The 16,747-nt window shown below is 47.5% G+C and overlaps 1 protein-coding gene across 2 annotated transcripts; it reads left to right on the plus strand.

Moving 5' to 3' along the window:
- The first annotated feature begins 2,168 nt into the window (after window positions 1–2,168).
- Window positions 2,169–13,512, plus strand: CD300LB (CD300 molecule like family member b). Of its 2 annotated transcripts, none has more exons than XM_059147454.1 (4): window positions 2,169–3,555; window positions 9,698–9,802; window positions 11,301–11,388; window positions 12,293–13,512. In XM_059147454.1, the coding sequence occupies exons 1-4, from the start codon at window positions 3,516–3,518 to the stop codon at window positions 12,435–12,437; spliced, it is 378 nt and encodes a 125-aa protein (XP_059003437.1). In that variant the 5' UTR covers window positions 2,169–3,515; the 3' UTR covers window positions 12,438–13,512. The 2 variants fall into 2 exon arrangements, with proteins under 2 accessions (XP_059003437.1, XP_059003435.1); XM_059147452.1 differs by having other exon boundaries at window positions 2,173–3,555; window positions 9,473–9,802.
- Window positions 13,513–16,747: the final 3,235 nt, after the last annotated feature.

Raw genomic sequence — 16,747 nt, forward strand, 5'->3', positions numbered from 1 at the left:
CATTCATGTTCTTGTTTTCTTCATGGGTTTGCCATATATATGCATATATATTTTCAATCTATATACTTGTATTTTTTAGCAGTCTCCAAGTTTACTTAAAAAAAAAAAAGATTTTATTTATTTGGCAGACAGACACAGCGAAAGAGGGAACATAAGCAGGGGGAGTGGGAGAGAGAGAAGCAAGCTTCTTGCTGAGCAGGGAGCCCGGTGTGGGGCTCGAACCCAGGGCCCTGGGATCATGACCTGAGCTGAAGGTAGACACTTAAAACTGAGCCACCCAGGTGCCCCTCCCAAGTTTACTTTTATTTTTATTTTTTCCAGCTTTGTTTAGATATAACTGACACATAACATTATATGAGCTGAAGGTGTAGGTCATGTTGATTTGATGCATATATATTGCCAACTGATTACTACTGGGGGGTTAGCTAACATTGCCATCACGCCACATCACTCCCATTTCTTTTTCGTGGTGAGAACATCTAACATGTATTCTCTTAGCAGCTTTCAAGTATATAACAGAATATTATTAGCTGTTGTCTTCATGCTATATGTTAGGTCTCTAGAATGTATTTGTCTTGTAATCGGAAGTTTGTATCCTTTGATCAATCCAGTTAAAACATGAGCAGAGAAGGGTGCCTGGGTGGCTTAGTTGGTTAAGCCTCCAATTCTTGATTTCGGCTCATGAGCTCAAGCCTCATGTCAGGCTCTTCGTCAAGTTCCACACTGAGCTCGTGGAATCTGCTTAAGGTTCTCTCCCTCTCTCTCTTCCCCTCCACTCAGGCGCTCTCTCTCTCTCTCTCTCTTTCTTTATCTCTTAAAAAAATCAGCAGAGGAACTAAATAGTTTCCAAAGAAGACATATAAATGGCCAACAGATACATAAAAAAGTGCTCAACATCCCTCATCATCACAGAAAGGCAAATAAAACCATGATGAGACATCACCTCACACCTGTCAGAATGGCTATCACCAAAATGACAAGAGAGAGCAAGCACTGGCAGGAATGTGGAGGAATGGAAACCTAAGTGCACTATTAGGGGAACTCTAACCTGGTTAAAGGAGTTGGTGAGTAGGTGATCAGTAAGCATTTGCAAGTAGAAGAGCAGGGCACAGACCTTACCCCAATAATAACTCTTGAGCCAGCATGGCTGCATGGGGACACCAGCAGGGATGCCCTGACCCATCTGTGCAAGACAAAGTGGACTCCAACCCCTCTGCATATCCCACACTGCCATGAGCCCTTTGGGGCTGAGCTTGCCCCTTGACTACCTTTGGCCACACAAGGATGGTGCAATTGGGGCAAAATTTCCCAAAGGATGGACATGAAGGAGAAAGTTTACATCTCAGGGTCAGGGAAAGGAAAAATTGAGATTCAAACAGCTTTATGCTTTTAAAACCCATCAGCCCTGTTCCTGAGTTCTGCTTCCAGCTCACTGTCATTCTACCCTCTCCCCCTTTCTTCAGACCAACTCTCCACAAAACACATGGACCTGATTAATAGTGCCACCCATCACAGTCTGTGTTTATGAAAACTTCACACATATTTTTTTTTAAGATTTACTTATTTATGAGAGAGAGAGCAGAAGGAGAGGGAGAGAGAGAATCCTCAAGCAAACTCCCCACCGAGTGCTGAACCCAACATGGGGCCCGATCTCAGGACGTTGAGACTGTGACACGAGTCAAAACGAAGAGTCAGCCATCTCACTGACTGAGCCACTCAGGGACCCCTGACATATATATATATATATATATATATATATATATATATATATATAATTTTTTTAATGAGACCAATCACATTATAGAAATTGTTATTTTGTTGTTGTTGATTTTGAGTTGTATGAGCTCTTTATATATTTGGGATATTAACGCCTTATCTGATACATGATTTGCAAATATTTCCTCCCATTCTGTAGGTTTTTTATTTTATTAATTGTTTCTATTGCTGTACACAAGTTTTTAATTTGATGCCATTGTACTAATTAAATTTTGCGTTCATTGCTTACAATTTTGGTGTCACACCTAAAAATTATTGCCAAGACCAATGTCAAGGAGCTTTTCCACTATTTTCTCCTATAAGGGTCACAGTTTTGGGTCTTACATTTAAGTCTTAATCCACTTTAAGTTAATATTTGTGAGGTGTGCAGTTTCATTCTTCTGCAAATGGTTCTCCACTTTTCTGATCACCATTTCTTGAAGGAACTACACTTTCCCTCATGGGCTATTCTCGGCTTCTTTGTCAAGTATTAATTGGCTTTATGTGTGGGAGCTTATTTGTAGGCTTTCAATTCTGGTCTATAGGTTTATGGTTTTTTAAAAATTGTATTTATTTAAGTCATCTCCACACCCAACATGGGGCTTGAACTCACAATCCCAAGATCAAGAGTCACATACTCTTGCAACTGAGCCAGCCAGTCACCCCCAATTCTGATCTATATGTTTTTAATGCCAGTACCATACTGTTTTGACTCCTACTTGTAATATGATTTACGTCACTATAGGATTGAGCCCTCCTCCTCCTCTCAGCCTTTTGAATGTTCCCCCAAAAAAGACCTCCAGAAGACCTCCTTCCTCTGCAGCCTGGCCTGGACACCAGGCCAGACACTCATCTGCTTCCCCAAACTGTTCTTCAAGAATTTTAGCTACTGGGTTATAAATCAGGATGCTAATTAAATTATGTCAGGTTAGGGGTAGAATTTTCCTTATTACTAATGAGGAAACCCAGTCCATCGCCTTCTTGCTCCCCTGGCCTCCTGTCCTGGGCTTGCTTTATGTGACTTTTCATCCAGCATGTGAAGTTATGCCCCGGGCACTGACACCAATGTAGAGTGCTAGCCCTATCCCAGGACTGTGATCTCAGAGCTTCACATACATTTTCTCACTTCATTCCCATAACAACTCTTCTGTTACTCCATCACAGCCCAGTTTGCAGATACACAAACTGAGGCTCAGAAAAGTTCAGTAATTGTCCATAGTCACACAGCTTGTGAGTGGTGCTCAGAATGAGAGTCCAGGTGTGTCTGACCCTCCAGCCGACACTTTTATGCCCTTGGTTATAACACCTGAACAAATGCATCTCCAGGTAAGCCAAGCTTGCTCACGTGTTCCCTGCTGCTGGGACCCACTGTTGTGTTAGAGAAACATTTCTGGAGAGTTGACACCCAAACTATTGTACCCCTTGGACCCAAAGCCTGGTAGACCAGATGCCCCCTGCTCTAGCCCTGCTGCAGACCCATATCCTGCCCCTCCCCACTTCACACAGCCCAGTTTCCTCTTTCTTATGTAGTGGCGACTTCTGTGCCCTGTGCCCCATCCCTTTCAAGAAATGACATTCAATTTGCTGAATAATTAAAAGCAGGAAATACTCTACAAAAGGAAGTGAGTGGGTCAGAAACTCGAAGGGCCAGAAACTCAGAGTGCAATCTTGGGCCCAGGCAGAGCTGCGAGAGTCCAGCTGGGATCCAAGTGTGCCCTCCCACTGTCCACAGAGGGGCGAGGAGTCTGGGAGGTGAAGCCATGAGGCTGTGGCTAGTTCTTCTCTTGCTCAACTTCCCAGGTGAGTGTGGAGGGGTTCTGGGGACTTAGTACCCCTGTGGCAGGGCAGAGGACCAAGAGCTAGTCCAGGCAGCAGGGGATATGATTTCTGGGGAAATGAAATGTGGTTTTTAAAATTTATTATTTATTATAAATTAATATAATTTATTTTTTATAATATAATGTATATATATAATAATATAACTTATTATTTATAATTTATTAAGCAAAAAAAAAATGGGTTCTTACTCTGTGTCAGGCATTCACTAGGCCCTGAGGACTTGAAGGGAAAAAAGAAACAGGATTAGTCATTAGAAAGGGGACCCCAGACAGCTCAGATGGTAAGACTTGCAGATAAAGAACAAACAATGGCAGGAATTGATGGAGGGGTACTCAGAGGCCCGAGCAGGAGCTGCAGAAACCCATACAGACACCATCCATCTGATGAACCTTGAAGAAAGGGATCAACCCTTTAAACAGAGAAGGTAGAAGAACATTCCATGGAGAGAGGACTGCTTGACGAAGACACGGAGCCTTGAGAAAAGATGGTACATTCATGCACAAAGGGTCTCAGTGTGCAGGAGGCCTTGGGGTGACTGGTAGGTCATGAGGTTGAAAAAGCACAAGACAAGATTAAGAAGGCTCTTGGACACCATGGCCAGGAACCGAGACTTTCTAAGAAAGAGAAAATTGCTCAGGAACCCAGATGGGAGATAGGAGGGGGTCATGTATCTTCTCTATGGAAAGCCACTGCATACACTGAGAGAGCATTAAGGTCAGTCCAAAAGTTTGCACAATGTATGCTGTACATGTGGGTCACACACAGTCTTGTCTATGAGCCAGGAGACAGACCTTCTAGCAAAACAAACGGGTCCACAGGGATTCCCCACAAAGGACATAGCCAGGGAGTTGAGAGGCTGGAGTTCCAGTTCTGATAGCAGCACATGACACAGGCAAGCCCCCTCCTTGTTCTAAGACCTGGATTTCTGGTATGAATGGAAGGTCTCTGATGCTCTTTCTAGCTGTAATGTTGGGAGACTCTGCTATTCAGATCAGATATAAATAGACAAGGACTGTGGTCATTCTCAAATTATCAAGGCCATTTCTGATTTTATCATGACAGAGGCCCTGTGATGTTACCTGTAGACAGGTGGGGAGGGCAGTGGCTTCTCTGTGACCACTATGGTCCTTAGGCAGGACTCCAAACAGCCCAGAATTCCCAAGAAACAGCAGTTCAGAATGTCTGCCTCTCCCCCTGAACTCTAGCTTTGCATCTGAGCTCAAAGAACCCCATCTGCTCCTTCTCTTAATCCCAACACCCAGCTCACCCAGAGGCCAAGGGGAAGGGTGCACTTCTTGAGCTCCCACACACACGGCATGTCCCCCATTCACATCTGTGTGCTCACACACTCCTACAGAGTTTGACACAAACTCACGTGTGCGCACACACACTCACACACTCACCCACAATGTCCCTTACATGCCCAGACCCACACAAAGAATCTTCTCTCCCAGATGAAGGCTGAGACTCACAGTGGCTACTCTGTGGCTTTGGCTGCAGAAACAAGACAGGGTGTCCTTCCTCCTCCAACTCTGCCATTTCACAATAGAAGGGGGTAAAGTAGTCAGTGATGCAAGGAAAGCGACCCCACTAACTGACAGCCTTCAGGTTTCTTCTGTGAAATGAAAAGGAGAGAAAGTGGATGGAGGGAAGTTGGAAAGACCCGACTTCCCATAAGACGCTCTTGTTGGCTCTGGTACCCAATCCCACAGCAGCCCTGAGGGGAAGGCAGGCCACTGGCATTGATGGGTGCTCAGGGAATGTTTGCAAGTGGGGGAACAGGAGCACCGACCTGTACCCCAGAAATTACTCTTTGGCGCTTGAGATGGCATGGCTGCTTAGGGATACCAGCAGGGACGCCCTGCTCCATCAGTGCAAAACAAGTTATATTCAAACCCCTTTGTACATCCCACACCCCATGAGCCCCTATGCTCTGAGCGCTTCCCTTGGCTGCCTTGTTATCAACCCAGACAGGGACCTATCAACTCAGACAGGAAATTGTCAAACCAGACAGGGATTTATCAACCCAGACAGGAAGCTATCAACCCAGCTATCAACTGTTCTCTTGACTTTGACACAAGACTATTCACGCAAGGATGTGCACAAGGGGCAGACTTTCCCGAAGGACTGACATGAAGGAGAGAGGTTACATCTCAGAGTCAGGGAAAGGAAAAATTGAGATTCAAACAGCCTTATGCTTTTAAAACCCATCAGCCCAAGTTCTGCTCCCAGCTGACTGCTGTCCCAACATCTCCACCTTCCTTCAGACCAACTCTCCACAAAACACACAGACCTGATCAATAGTTCCACCCATCACAGTATGCATTTATGGAAACTTTGCATGTATTTCTTTCTAAAACAAGCCTAATCACATTATGAATGCTTAATTGCAAGATTAAATTAGCAAAGTTGGGGTTGATGAAACTTCTGTTTCAGAGCAGCAACATCTCTAATTCTGTTTATGATTGTTGAAAATACCATGTACACTGACCCTCAGCTTCGGATGGTAGCTGTGTCGTTGCTGTTGTTGTCTTAAGAAAGAAAACCACCTTTTCTGCCAACTCTTGTGATTACTGTTTCTTAGCAATCTTTTTCCTAATGGGGTCCTTTTGATTATTAAAATTTTTTCTTTGTAATTTTTTTTATCAGTTGATGATATTGTGAACATTTACACATAATAGAAATGTATGATTTAGAAAGGGAAATTTCCTCCCAAGTCCCAGGTTCAGCACTGACCACTGTCAAGAGTTTCGAACACTCATTGACCTATTTTTTTCTATGCATGGGCCACAGAAGAACCACAGAAATGGAATCTAAACACTCTGTTAGGCAACTTTTTAAAAACTTAATACTGATGTATCAGGGATGTCTTCCCTGTTATCATTTGTGATCTGTCTTCTTTTAACCATGATGTGCGAGGACGGTAATTCATTAGCCCAATCTCCCAGTAATGGTGTTTGAATTTGTTTCCAGACTCTACTGTGTTTTATGTTAGCACTGCAATTATCAGCCTTATATTTCAGTGCCCCCTGGTGTGGAAATTATAGTTCATGCCAGAATCAGAATGTCAACTCAAAATGTCCAAAATCAAATCAAAATGTCCAAGAGCATGACAACAAGCTCTTTTGCAAAAATGATCATAAACTTGATTGGTACCTTCCAGGATCCAGATACCATGCAAGACACGGGGACTGGTGACGGGGAAGAGGGAGAATGCACACCCAAAGTCTCTTCCCTTCAGGACAGAGCATCCTAGTAAAGGAGACAGAGAGAGACTGGTAGTGATCATAAAACACCAGTGTGGCGCTCGGGTTCCGTGAGGTCATGGAGCAATGGAAGGAAGCAGTTCTAGTTGGGAAAGGAATTAAGGTGATCAGTAGGCAGGCTGGGTTCAGAGAAGGGTTTCCAGGTGGAAGGAAGGGTGGGAGCAGTGACATAGCTCTTGGGAGGGCCTACCAGGGTCAGAGGAAAAGAAAAGTGGGGGGTGGGGGTTATAGGGTCCAGTGGAAGGCAAGGGGGAGCAGGAAATGGTGCTGGACAGAGAACTTGGATTTAGAAGAATAAAAAAGTTGGAAGTCCAACAAAAGCATTTTAAATCATTCTGAGGCAGTGGGGAGCAGCTGCAGAAGAGATCCTGAAACCCTGCTCATGGCAAGTACTGCTGAGGACAAGGTGGGGACTATTTTAGCATGAAGCTCCAACAGTGATATGCAGAGAATAGTGGAGAAGGGAGTGTAACAGGAACTGGAGAAGCTTCTCTGGGTGCTATGGCCATGATCCAGGCACCAGATGGGCTCTTGACCTGGTGAAAGGCTCTCACTGAGGGGGCAACCCCCAACAGAAGATCTGCGTTTTGGCCAAGACCCAAGTCTTACAACAACCTGCAAAGTTCGAAAGTAGTGAAACGATTTTGCAAATTGAGAAGCAAGACCCAGGGAGGTGAAGTAGCTTACCCAAGACTTCCCAAGTAGTGTGTGGTAGACGTGACTTTCTCTGTCCAAATTCACTCTTTCTGCTATGTCATGCTGGCATCATGAACTGTGACAGGACGGGGGTGGGGGGGAGAAAGAAATCATGTTAAGAAGCATTTTGGAGGTAGAGTCGACTCAAGGGCTCACCAATCAGTTGTCGAGGGAGAAGAGGAGGACAGGTTCAATGGAGATGTCAAGTTCTCCGTCAGGTGCACTAGGAACGCTGTTGGTTTGAAGAGAGTAGAGTTAGTTCTGCTCATGGAATACTGAGTTTATTTCCAATGGCTGCTGTAACAAATGACCACAAACCACAAACTGGCTTGAAATGATGAAATTTATTATCTTACAGTTCTGAAAGTCTGAAGTCCAAAATGGACTTCCTGGATAAAATCCTGCTGTGGGCAAGGTTGTATTCCCTCTGGAGGTTCTGGGGAAGAAACCGTGTTCTCACCTGGTTCAGATTCCGGAGGTCGCCCGCATTCCTTGGCTCAGGATACCTTTATCTATCTTCAAAGCCAGCAGCACAGCATCTTCCAATCTCCCTCTGACTCTGACCACTAACTCATTTTCATCTTATACGAACCCTTCTGATGACTTTAGACCCAACTATATAATCCAGGATAATTACCCCTCCTCACATGTTCTTGGGATTATGACATCAACATCTTTGGGAGACATAATTCTACTGAGCACAAATGCAAACCTCAAGTGACCTGAAAGGAAGAAGGTACAGGGTATGAGGAGGTGCACCTTCCTGGTGCAACAGACCTGACTCCTGCGGCCCCCAGAAGACAACCCCTCACCCCTCTGGGATGATCCTGAGGCTCTCGGGCTAAGACAGTCAGGAGAGGCTTCTATTGTGTTTCTCTGCTTCTCCCTGCTTTTTCACTTCCATGCAATCAAAGCACAAGAGGTCATTGCCAAGCACAAAGAGTGTCTGTCCAGTCACATATACTCAGCTTGACTGGAGTCAATCCCCAGAGCAGCACGATACCCTTCCAACTCTTGCTTGCCCCGAACCCATCCCACTCCCCACAGACCTTTGCTAGTGCACCACATGAGCTCTCCAAGGGAGAGAGGAAATACTGAAACAGACCAAGTTCAAGGAGGATTTAGTCCTGGGACTACTGACTTTGGGGTAGAGATGTACAGTGTGTATTTGGAAACAATAGGCTGGAGCTAAGGAAAGAATGTGGGCCATCAATGTGAATTTGGGGAATTATCAGCATGTTGGCAATAACCAAAATCATAGGAAGGGAGAATTCCTCCATGGGGGTGTAGTAAAATGGGACAAAATGAGGACTGGAGAGAGACACCCCCCCCCCCCCCGGCTCCTCCTGCAGTGCTCTGGGACTGGTTCACACTGGCTGGCAAGAACCGACTTTTCTCAGCTGTGTGTCCAGTGACACGGCACTGACTGCCTGAGATCGACCCAGGGTGGGAATATTTACACTACAGAAATTGGAAAATGTTACAAATGGAGATTTTCTTCCCCGGAGGGTTAGTTGTTAAGTATTTACCAATAAGCCCCTTTTGCACCAAGATTTAAAGAGGGAGGAAGAGAAATCAGTAGAAGCCTCAGAGATGAGCAGTCGGAGAAGGAGAGTGTGGAAGAGGACCAAGTTGTGAAGCCAAGAAAGACAGTGTCAGAAAGTCAGGAGTGTCACCACTGCAGGAAGGACCAGGAATGTGAGGACAGTACAGGCTGGACATTATCACCGCAGGAGCTGATGGGGAAGCTGGACAGAGGAGGTGGACCTGTGGGGGTCAGCTAGTGGGTAGCTGCAAAGGCCAGGACCCTGGCTCAGTCCCTGGATACCAATCTGGGGCCACCTGAGCCCTTGGGGCTCCCAGGCCAGACCTGGCTCCAGGAGGCAGGGGTTTTATCTTGGGATTCTGTTTTCCAGGCTGTTTCTCCATCAAAGGCCCAGAGTCCGTGAGGGGCCTGGAGGGGGGTTCGGTGAGCGTGCAGTGCCAATATACACCAGGATGGGAGAATTACAAGAAGTGGTGGTGTCGCGGAGCAGAGTGGGAGTCATGCCACAACCTCGTTGAAACCGATGGATCAGAGCAAGAAAAGAAGGTAGATCGTGTGTCCATCAGGGACAACCAGAGTCACCTCTTGTTCACAGTGACCATGGAGGAGGTCAGGCAAAGTGACACAGACACTTACTGGTGTGGGATTAACAGATCTGGACCTGACCTTGGGGCATCTATCAAAGTGACCATTGACCCAGGTAAGAACTTTCTCATCTACACAGTGAGACCCTCTTGCTTAGGACAGAAAGAATGAGGGTTTCCGCTTCCCCCTCCCCAAGGGCAGAAGGGTAATGGCTGAGTAGCTGGGAACAGTGTCCCCATCACAGTCCCTGAGGTCACCTGAGGTATCTAGATGATGCACGCAGGGCTGGCAGGTCTTGGGGGAGAGGTAAGAACATGGACCCCAGCATCACTGCCCGTGGTCCAGCCCAGCTGTCCTGGGGACCCACAACCCTGGCAGTCCCCCAGTCTCTCATCAGATGTGTGGGTGGACCTTGGATGCCTTGGGTCCCAGGGCATGGCTCCAGGAAGTGGTCACTGGTACTCACACTCCTGACCCATCACTACACAGAGAGAGAGGCAGAGGGGATACTTGGGGAAGCCCAGAGGGTCCCAGCACTGAACCCCAGGAACTTGCCCAACCCAGAGTAGCTCTGGGCATGTGACAATGCCTCTCCTTTCTGGGCCTCCAGCCACCCTGCCCTCTACTTTCTCTGGCTGCATAAGAGTGAGCAAGGAGTTAGAGGGACCCAAGAAGGGGCTCAGGTAACAGAGGATGCTGTAAGCAGAAAGGAAGGATTTGACCATTATGCCAAGATCAGGGACCCCTCTGGCTGTCCTGGGGTCTCCACAGGCCTAGGACTCAACTAAAAATAGCTCATGGACAGTCAGCGCCAAGCTGGTCTCAGGAATCCATGACCAAGTAGTCGACCATAAACTGTCTTCATAGTTTCTCATACAGATGTTTAATTCATCATAGCCATTGCTCTCGATAGAACCAGAATGTGCCCTCTTGTTCACCAGCCCTCCAGAGTCCTCCTCCTCCTCCTCACCATGCCAGTAACTGGCTGCCCCATTTCCAGAACCACGTGTCCTTGAGCCCAGCTCAGGCACTGCTCTAGGACCAATGATGTTGGAGGAGGACCCCGTCTGGCCCCGGCCCCCATCTGGCTAAAGTCCCACCTAGAGGGGGAAGTGGAAAGAAGTGAAAGAATGGATCTCTCGCCCCAGAAGCACATACAGCACAGGCTCCTGTTTCCTTTTTATTTCTACCTGAGTCGATGGAAAGTGACTGAGTGGTGGTTCAGAAAACTCGGGCAGAGGGCGCTTGGCTGGCTCCGTCTGTTAAGTGTCTGCCTCTTGGTTTGGGCTCAGGCTAAGATCTCAGGGAGGTGAGACTGAGCCCCGTGTCGGGCTTTGTGCTCAGCGTGGAATGTGCTTGAGATTCTCTCCCTCTCTCTCTCTGCCTCTCCACTCCCCTCTAAAATATATAAACATAATCTTAAAAAAGAACGAAGGGAAGGAAGGAAGAAAGAAAGAAAGAGAAAGGAAACTCAGTAGGACGGGAGAAGCCTGGGGGCTGTATCTGGCTTCCTAGTCGAGGGGCAGGGTGGCTCCCACGGGGCCCAGCAGGGAGCCACCCATGAGCCCCAGTCATTGTCCCCATAACCTGTGGCCAACTCTGCCTGTGTCTAGTGGACATGGTTCTGAGCACCTCGGCGAGCCCAAGATCCAGGACAACTACCAGCAGACGTACAGAGGGGACATCCGACTCCTACATCAGGTGAGTGGCTGCCATCCTGCCCCTGCCCCTACATGGGGCCTCTCCTACTCTGCTTCTGCACCCTCACGGGCCACCAGAGCGGTCACAGCCAGAGTGAAGGCCCAAAGCCGCTACCCCTCCCAACAACTCGCTCCCACCCATGTTGCCCCTACCCCCATCCCCCCATTCCAACTTCCCAAGAAAGTTACTCTGCAGAATCTTTCTTTTTCTTTTTTTAAAAGATTTTATTTATTTATTTATTTGACAGAGAGAGAGAGAGAGAGAGAGAGAGAGAGATCACCAGTAGGCAGAGCGGCAGGCAGAGTGGGTGGGGGGAAGCAGACTCCCTGCTGAGCAGAGACCCCCCCCCCCATGCGGGGCTCGATCCCAGGACACTGAGATCACGACCTGAGCCAAAGACAGAGGCTTTAACCCACTGAGCCACTCAGGCGCCCCCAGAACCTTTCTTTATGTTCAGTTGTCAACAACAACAAAGTCCTGATGACCTAGAGCATGCCAAGGGGAGATAAGAAAAAAATCCCCACCATGTGAGGCGTCGGGTGGCCACGGAGCGGGAGTGTGGCTCAGCCACCTGGAGCTGGCATTTTCAGGAGCAGCAAAGGCACAGAGCCTGTCGTGGGCCACCCCAGGGTGCTGAGACTCACTTCAGGAAAGGGGAAACGCAGGAGGCGTGATTAGAAATAAAGGTGGGCCCAGAGCCAAGCAAAACCGACAATGTGAGGTTCCTTCTGAGGAGCTCTCATGGTTGAGCCACTGAGCCAAAGCCATGGCGATCTTTGACCTGGGGCTTCCAGGTCCAGAATCTCAGGCTTTGCAGGGCTGGCCAATGCTCCCTCCGGTCAGGGTACGGGGAGTGACAGGGCCTGGGCACCTAGGCCTCTGACAGCTCTGTCCTCTCTTGCAGGAACCACTACATTCTCCTGGTTTTCCTGAAGGCGCCGGTCTTGCTCATGTTGGTCGTTGCTGTCCTTTGGTTGAAGGGGTCTCAGCAGAGACTGTCCGTCTATAGGAACTTGTCCTCTGATCTCGTCGGAGACACAGCCCCTTAGACAGACGGACGAGCAGAACCTTCCACTCCTGGACCCCATTTCCAGAGGAGACCCAGGCTGTGGCAGAAATGTCTCTGGGTCCTCGGGAAGCAATGACTGATGCTGGGGGTGCTGACGGGCTGGCCAGTCACCCTCCTGGCTCTGCACAGCTCTGGGACACAACTCAGGACCCTCTTTTTAAAAAAAAAAAAAAAAAGACTTTATTTATTTATTTGATAGACAGAGATAACAAGTAGGCAGAGAGGCAGGCAGAGAGAGGGGGAGGGAAGCAGGCTCCCCGCTGAGCAGAGAGCCTGATGCGGGGCTCGATCCCAGAACCCTGAGACCATGACCTGAGCTGAAGACAGAGGCTTAACCCACTGAGACACCTAGGTGCCCCAACTCAGGACCCTCTTGAGGCTCCATGGCTTCTTGGACTTGTTCCCCCTCCTTCAGGTTGAAAATGCCCCATGCTACCCAACATGGGGCCAGGGCTCATGGTCAGAGCTATTGGGGTGGAACCCAAGCCACCTCTTTTCTAAGAAGTTGGGGGCACAAAGCCAATGACTGAAGCACAGAGAGAAGCAGTAGGGGTGCAGACAGACAGAGAGATGGAGCCCTGCCCACGCCCTGGTCTCCTTCATTGCTGAGACCAGCTCAGCACTCTCTATGTCTGAGCTTCTGATACATAAGGGTTTTTTAATAAGCCAGTCAAGTTGGGCCTCAGAAACTCCTTCAAGGTTGGGGAGGCCAGTCAGGAAAACTCTGAGGAAAATGATATGGTCTCTCCAGCATGATGATATTTTAATAATCTTAATAATTAATTTGTTTAAATAAACTTAATCATTAAAAGTGTCATGATAAATGACTTTTTTTTTGGTTTGTCCATTTGGATGGACTCGGTCACTTTACCTTATGGGCCGTGGATCCTCCCACCAAAGGGACTGTCACATCATGTAAGAAGGAACACCCCCCATTTGAGATGTGTCCACCCACAAGCAAACGCACACAAACACATCCATTTGGAATGTTTCCCTTTGTTTTATCCTGCAGCTTTATTGAGCTATAAGTGACAAATAAAATTGTATATATTTAAGGTGTAAATGTGCTTTTTTAAAAGGGGCACAAAGTGATGATTTATATATGTTATATATTTAACATATATAAACTCCTTGAAATAAACACTACAACCTAGTTCATTAACACACCCATCATTTTACATATTTATCTCTCTCTCTCTCTTTTTTTTTTTTTTTGATGTGAGATGAACACTTCAGATCTACCTTGTTAGCAAATTTCAGGTATACCACACAGTATTACTAACCATAGTCATCAGGCTGTATGCACTATTCTAAACCTAGAACCTAGCTTATAATTGAAAGTTTGTGCCCTCTGAGAAACAGCACCCCATTTTGTCCTGTGCCCCAGCCCTTGGTTCTATGTGGAATGTTTCCCTCGGAACACCTGGGAGGACGTGTCCACCCTGTCCTTTGTCCCCATAGGTAGGCCTTGGTTCTGAGCCTCAGGCAGCCATGGGAAGGTGGCTCACCCGGGGAAAAAGGAGACAGGAATCCCTGTCCTTAGCATGGTAGCCGGAACATCCCCTCCCCACCGGGAAGCAAGAGTCCCCTCTCTTTGCCCTTTAGCCAATGAGAAACTTTCTCCCACTTTCACTGCCCCCAGAAAGGATAAACTTTGAGCCAGACTAATAGGCTTTGAATCACCCTGCTTGGGGACCAAGGTCCATAGTCCACCAGCTATGGACTGCAGATACATCCTTGGATCCAGCCTTTCCAAGATGCAAACAGACTCGGGTGACAAGCAGTCCTTGGGGGGCAAAGCCAAGGCCCAGCAGCTTCACCAGCTGGCCCAAACGGGTGCAAGGCCCCTGGTAATCGCTGCCTTGGTCCATGCTCTACCCACAGTGTCTTCCTGTTTATATTGAACAACCCCTATGTCTTTGGAGAATCTGTGGTTGGGCTTTTACTCTCAGGACATCATCAAAGAGAATGCACTGGAGTAGGCTTTGGGGGTCTGTCCTGAACACCACCCCCATCACACATGTGTGTGTGCACACACACACACACACACACACACACACACACACTTCTGGAAACTGCCCCTTGGGTTCCCATGAAAATGGTGAAGCAAAACTTGCCTCGTACATTCGCTGTCCAAGGTAGGGAGAAAGACAAAAATTGTAAGTTAGCCACTGGGGCAGGATAGAATTTTCCAGCAAATGAGTTTCCACTAGGAGCCTGGTGCCCAAGCCCCTGTGCTTGCAAACAGCTCTGGATGGGGACAGCTCCTCACCTTCTCACATGGGCACACACGATAACCAGGAGTTAGTAGAGGCAGAGAAGGGGAGAGAGCAAGAGTCGACTGCTCTTTTGAGAAGAAAGCATAACTTCTCCTTCCCCACGGGTTCCTCCTTGTGAGCCCTTACTTCCTTTTTTTTTTTTTTTTAATGGAGCTTCCCCCATTACCCCACTTCTGAGAAGCTTTGGAACCACAGAGGAAGTTTATCAAGAGCAGGGAGAAGCTGGTCAGTGTCAGGAGAATCAACGACAGCCCCATCCGGAAAGGACGCCCCAGTGGAAAGGGCCCCTACCACTACCTGGGACACGGGGTTAGTTCTTCTTGATGCTGGCTATGTCCTGAATGGTGTTTTCTTAATAAATGAGGTTAAAGGAAGTTTCTAGCACCTTCCGCCTACCCTCTGAAGCATTTCCCCCTACAGCTCACTGGTCTGCCTTTTTCCACATGCTCAGGCTTTCTAGATCCCCATGGCTGGTCTGTTTATGTCCCCCCCACCCCTGCTCTGTACCTGGGCTGTCGGGGAGTCAAGTATCCACCAGAATGAGGGTCCAGGTACAGCCCTGGCAGCTCTGTGACCTCCCCTCAAGCCCATGCTGTGAAGGCTACCAGGGAAGAGGTCTGGTCTGGGCTCTCTCTGGGTGCCACTGTCTCATTCTCCCACTAGAAGGGCACCATCTGCTGCCCTGCATCATCTCCAACCCAGCTCCTAATTTTCTGATCACCTTACTTCAAACTTAGCCCTCTTGTCTACCTCCTGCCAATCCCAAAATATTTCCTGAATCGCCCTTAAGTCTCTGCAGTCCCATGATTGGAGCCAACTCAGCATGGCCAGGACAGGAGGCGTGCTGAAGGTGGAGGCCAGCCTCAGTCCCCAAGAGATGTGACCACTGTCCAGTGGGGAGCTGGGAGGATGATTTGGGGGGGAATTAGGGCCAAGGCTGTTGTTCCCATTGAAAGCATGGGTTTGGGGCCAGGTCAAATCCTTACTGCTCCCTTATTCATCTACCCATGAATTCCTTCAACAAATGTAACTGAAGTGCCTGTGAAGTCTAGGCACTGGTTCCAGAGCACATGGACTATTGTATGAATGAGGGGAGCCCCTTGCTGTCTCCTTCTACACATTTAGATAGAAATGCGAGGGCCTGTTCTCTCATCAGCTGCTCTCCTTTTAACACTGAAGAGAAAGGTTGCAGCTGAGCAGGAAAATCATGGTTTCTCCTGTGGCAGTCAGCATGGAACATGATTTAGAAAACACATCTTGGGATTAAAACAATAATGAGATCCCGCTACGCACCTACTGGAATGGCCAAAATCCAAGGGTGGGGGGTGGGAGTAACTGGGTGACGGACATTAAGGAAGGCACATGATGTAGTGAGCCCTGGGTAGCATAGAAGACTGATGAATCACTGACCTCTACCTCTGAAACCAATAATGCTTATATGTCATTAGTTGATTTTAAACTTTTAAAGAGTTAAAAAGAAAAAAAAAAAAAAAAGGACGGCCAAAATCCCAAACACCGACAACACTAAATGCTGACATGGATGTGGAGCATCAGGAACTCTTGTTCATGGCTGATGGGAATGCAAAATGGGTACAAGCACTTTTAAGTTAGTTTGGAGGTTTCTCACAAAAGTCAATATACTCTAACCTTGTGACCCAGCAATCCTTGAGATGGGCTCCAATCAACTGAAAAATTATGTCCATACGAAAGCCTGCACACAAATGTTTATAGCAGCAGCTTTATTCACAATTGCCAAAAGTTGGAAACCACCAAGACGTCTTTCAGTAGATGAATGAACACATAAACTGTGGTCCATCCAGACAGTGGAATATTATTCAACCCTACAAATAAATGAGCTATCATATCACAAAAAGACATGGAGAAAACACAAAGTTCTACTATTAAATGAAAGAAGCCGATCTGAAAGGGCTATATACTGTATGATCCCAACTATATGACATTCTGGACAGGGCAAAACTATGGAGACAGTAAAGAGATCAGTGGTTACCAG

This window comes from Mustela lutreola, chromosome 15 (assembly GCF_030435805.1).
Source record: "Mustela lutreola isolate mMusLut2 chromosome 15, mMusLut2.pri, whole genome shotgun sequence".
Lineage (NCBI taxonomy): Eukaryota > Metazoa > Chordata > Mammalia > Carnivora > Mustelidae > Mustela > Mustela lutreola.

Excerpts from the sequence above, each read along its gene's own strand:
- CD300LB (XM_059147452.1), top strand. The coding sequence starts at position 3,516 with ATGAGGCTGTGGCTAGTTCTTCTCTTGCTCAACTTCCCAG. Across the intron at positions 3,556-9,472 it reads TCTCTTGCTCAACTTCCCAG|GCTGTTTCTCCATCAAAGGC; the intron begins GTGAGTGTGGAG and ends TCTGTTTTCCAG. Across the intron at positions 11,389-12,292 it reads ACATCCGACTCCTACATCAG|GAACCACTACATTCTCCTGG; the intron begins GTGAGTGGCTGC and ends CCTCTCTTGCAG.